This window comes from Malus sylvestris, chromosome 3 (assembly GCF_916048215.2).
Source record: "Malus sylvestris chromosome 3, drMalSylv7.2, whole genome shotgun sequence".
NCBI classification, from domain to species: Eukaryota; Viridiplantae; Streptophyta; class Magnoliopsida; order Rosales; family Rosaceae; genus Malus; species Malus sylvestris.
In genome coordinates, this window is record NC_062262.1 from 23,057,304 (window position 1) to 23,060,011 (window position 2,708).

Consider the following 2,708-nt stretch of genomic DNA (forward strand, 5'->3'; position numbering starts at 1 on the left):
TCTTCTTTGTTAAGGTTAAAAAGTGTGAAAGTAGGCAGCACAACTTCAATATTTGTTGGCTGTCGATGACTTTTTTTTCAAGTGGGTCATCCACCTTTATAGCAGGAGTCCTTTATTAGGAAGGAATTATATTGTGTTATAGCCTTCCTTGTAGAACAAGGTTTGTATGTGTATATGTTGTAAATCCTTGTTGAATTATAAACAAGTATTTTGGGTGTACAATCCTACTTGGCATCTAGAGCTAGGTCGTAAAAGAACAAAACCCTAAGCATATTCCGCTGCTATCTGCAAGGGCTCTGCAAGTGAGTGTTTTTTGTATTTATACTAATCACATGAGTTTGTTGTACCAATGCTGCTAGTGGTTCCTAAATTTTATTGGAATTATACGTTTAGATTTATACAATTACATTTCTAAATATTATTTACGACAACAACTTGGATTTTTTAAATGGTTATAAGTACTTGTAAAACGATACTTCAGTAATCAAACTACTAATCGATTCATGCTCATTCCGATTCCATCATCCGATTGCGTAATGTTTATCTGAAACGATTCCCTAATACACTCTTCCACTTTTGGTTGAAATAATGGCCCAAGGCCCATAACTAAGCAGAAGCCCAATTGGCCCAAGGGGGCGACTCTGTAAAAGAAACAAGGAAAACTAGAGCAGACCAAGAACTCCATTTACAAACCCACAAAACCCTAACCCTAGCATCTATAAAAACAAAGATAACCATTTCTCCGCAACCCCAAACCTTCACTCCTGCCGTTTGCACTCTCTCCTCCCCCCTTCCCCTCCATTCTTCTCACAACCCAAAACACCCAATCATGGCAGAGAGACCAGCTGAGAGAGGCCGCGGCGGATTCGGTCGTGGATTTGGTGACCGCGGTGGACGCGGTGACCGTGGTGGACGCGGCCGCGGACGCCGACCCGGCCGACGCGAAGAGGAAGAGAAGTGGGTCCCAGTGACGAAGCTCGGCCGCCTTGTGAAGGAGGGCAAGATCCGCAGCCTGGAGCAGATCTATCTCCACTCCCTCCCCATCAAGGAGCACCAGATCATCGACACTCTCGTCACCCCCGGCAGTCTGAAGGATGAGGTCATGAAGATTATGCCGGTCCAGAAGCAGACCCGGGCCGGTCAGCGAACCCGGTTCAAGGCCTTCGTGGTGGTCGGGGACACCAACGGGCACGTTGGGCTCGGCGTGAAGTGCAGCAAGGAGGTGGCGACTGCGATTCGCGGCGCAATTATATTGGCTAAGTTGTCTGTGATTCCGGTGAGGAGGGGTTACTGGGGTAACAAGATTGGTAAGCCCCATACAGTTCCGTGTAAGGTGACCGGGAAGTGTGGGTCTGTCACGGTGAGGATGGTGCCCGCTCCCCGTGGTTCCGGGATTGTGGCTGCCCGTGTGCCCAAGAAGGTGTTGCAGTTTGCTGGTATTGATGATGTCTTCACTTCATCCCGTGGCTCCACCAAGACCCTTGGCAATTTCGTCAAGGTATATATCTTTCGAGACTTTCGATTATTATTGATACAAAATTGTGTTAATTTATTTATTTGATATTGTTTGCATTGATTTATATATATATATATCGTTGTGCTAATTTGAAATGTTTGACAAACTGTTTATTCATATCGTTGACAAAGAGCTCTTTACTCTGAGAATTAGGCTTGTTGCAGTGTGTTGGCTGATGTATGATCACAGTGTTTATATCCATAAAATTGTACTTGTGAAGATTTGCAATCTTGGCCCGTTGTAGCAAGCTATTTGTATTGTTTAAAATGTGGATTGCTTTGTTTTTAAAAGTTGAAATCTTTGTTGAAACCCTTCCTGCAATACTTTTAGTTGAAGTGATACATTATCTTGATATATCGTATTGGGATATGATGATGTGTTTTCTATATGTCGTCATGATACAAGACACGAGATTACAAATTTCGTTTACCTTTACTTGTGATGGTAACATGAAATTCAAAGCCCTGCTACCAAGTTTTTGCGTGTTTAGTCTATGATTCTGACTATTAATTGGGCTAGTCAATACTATGTCGTGAGTCATTATTATAGAGGATATTACTTGCTCATAGGCAATGGCTGCATGATGCCGAAGTTATGTTTTCAAATGGTGCGGAGATCAGTGATTTAGTATTAGGATAATCAAACCCCTTAACATGAAAACCGAATAAAGCTACATTGCTGATTCCTTTGTAGTTGTGCTAATTCTTACTTTGCCGTTTCCCTAAGTACAAACCCAATTTTTGTTTTTGTCTTTTTGATGTGATGACAAAACTGGTGGAAGTGTTTGTTTAATTTCATATTGTGTGCATGATATCTGATCACAGTGTTCTTTCAATTGTCGCAGGCCACCTTCGATTGCCTCCTGAAGACTTATGGTTTCTTGACGCCTGAGTTCTGGAAAGAGACACGCTTCACCAGTTCTCCGTTCCAGGAGTTCACCGACTTTCTGGGAAAGCCAACTAAACCCCTTCTTATCGAAGATGTTGAGAAAGTAGAAGCCTAGTGTGAGAGATCCTAGTATTCCTTTAAAGATGAAATCTTGGTTTTGAGTTTTCTAGGTTTGAAGACATTAATATGTTGTCTTTTTTGTCTAAGAATTATTAACGTTTATAATTTGTCTTTCTTTGGTGGTAATTTTGATCTATGTCGGATTCAATCATGTTACCTTGCTGAAATTTTTGGATTTACAAGA

At 41.8% G+C, this 2,708-nt stretch overlaps 1 protein-coding gene across 1 annotated transcript; it reads left to right on the forward strand.

Moving 5' to 3' along the window:
* The first annotated feature begins 696 nt into the window (after positions 1–696).
* Positions 697–2,708, forward strand: LOC126614942 (40S ribosomal protein S2-4-like). The gene is made up of 2 exons (XM_050282651.1): positions 697–1,498; positions 2,361–2,708. Exons 1-2 carry the CDS (start codon positions 830–832, stop codon positions 2,517–2,519), a joined length of 828 nt encoding a protein of 275 aa, XP_050138608.1. The 5' UTR covers positions 697–829; the 3' UTR covers positions 2,520–2,708.

Coding starts and splice junctions, on each gene's coding strand:
- LOC126614942 (XM_050282651.1), top strand. CDS start 830: ATGGCAGAGAGACCAGCTGAGAGAGGCCGCGGCGGATTCGGTCGTGGA. Junction 1,499..2,360: donor CCCTTGGCAATTTCGTCAAG/GTATATATCTTT, acceptor CAATTGTCGCAG/GCCACCTTCGATTGCCTCCT.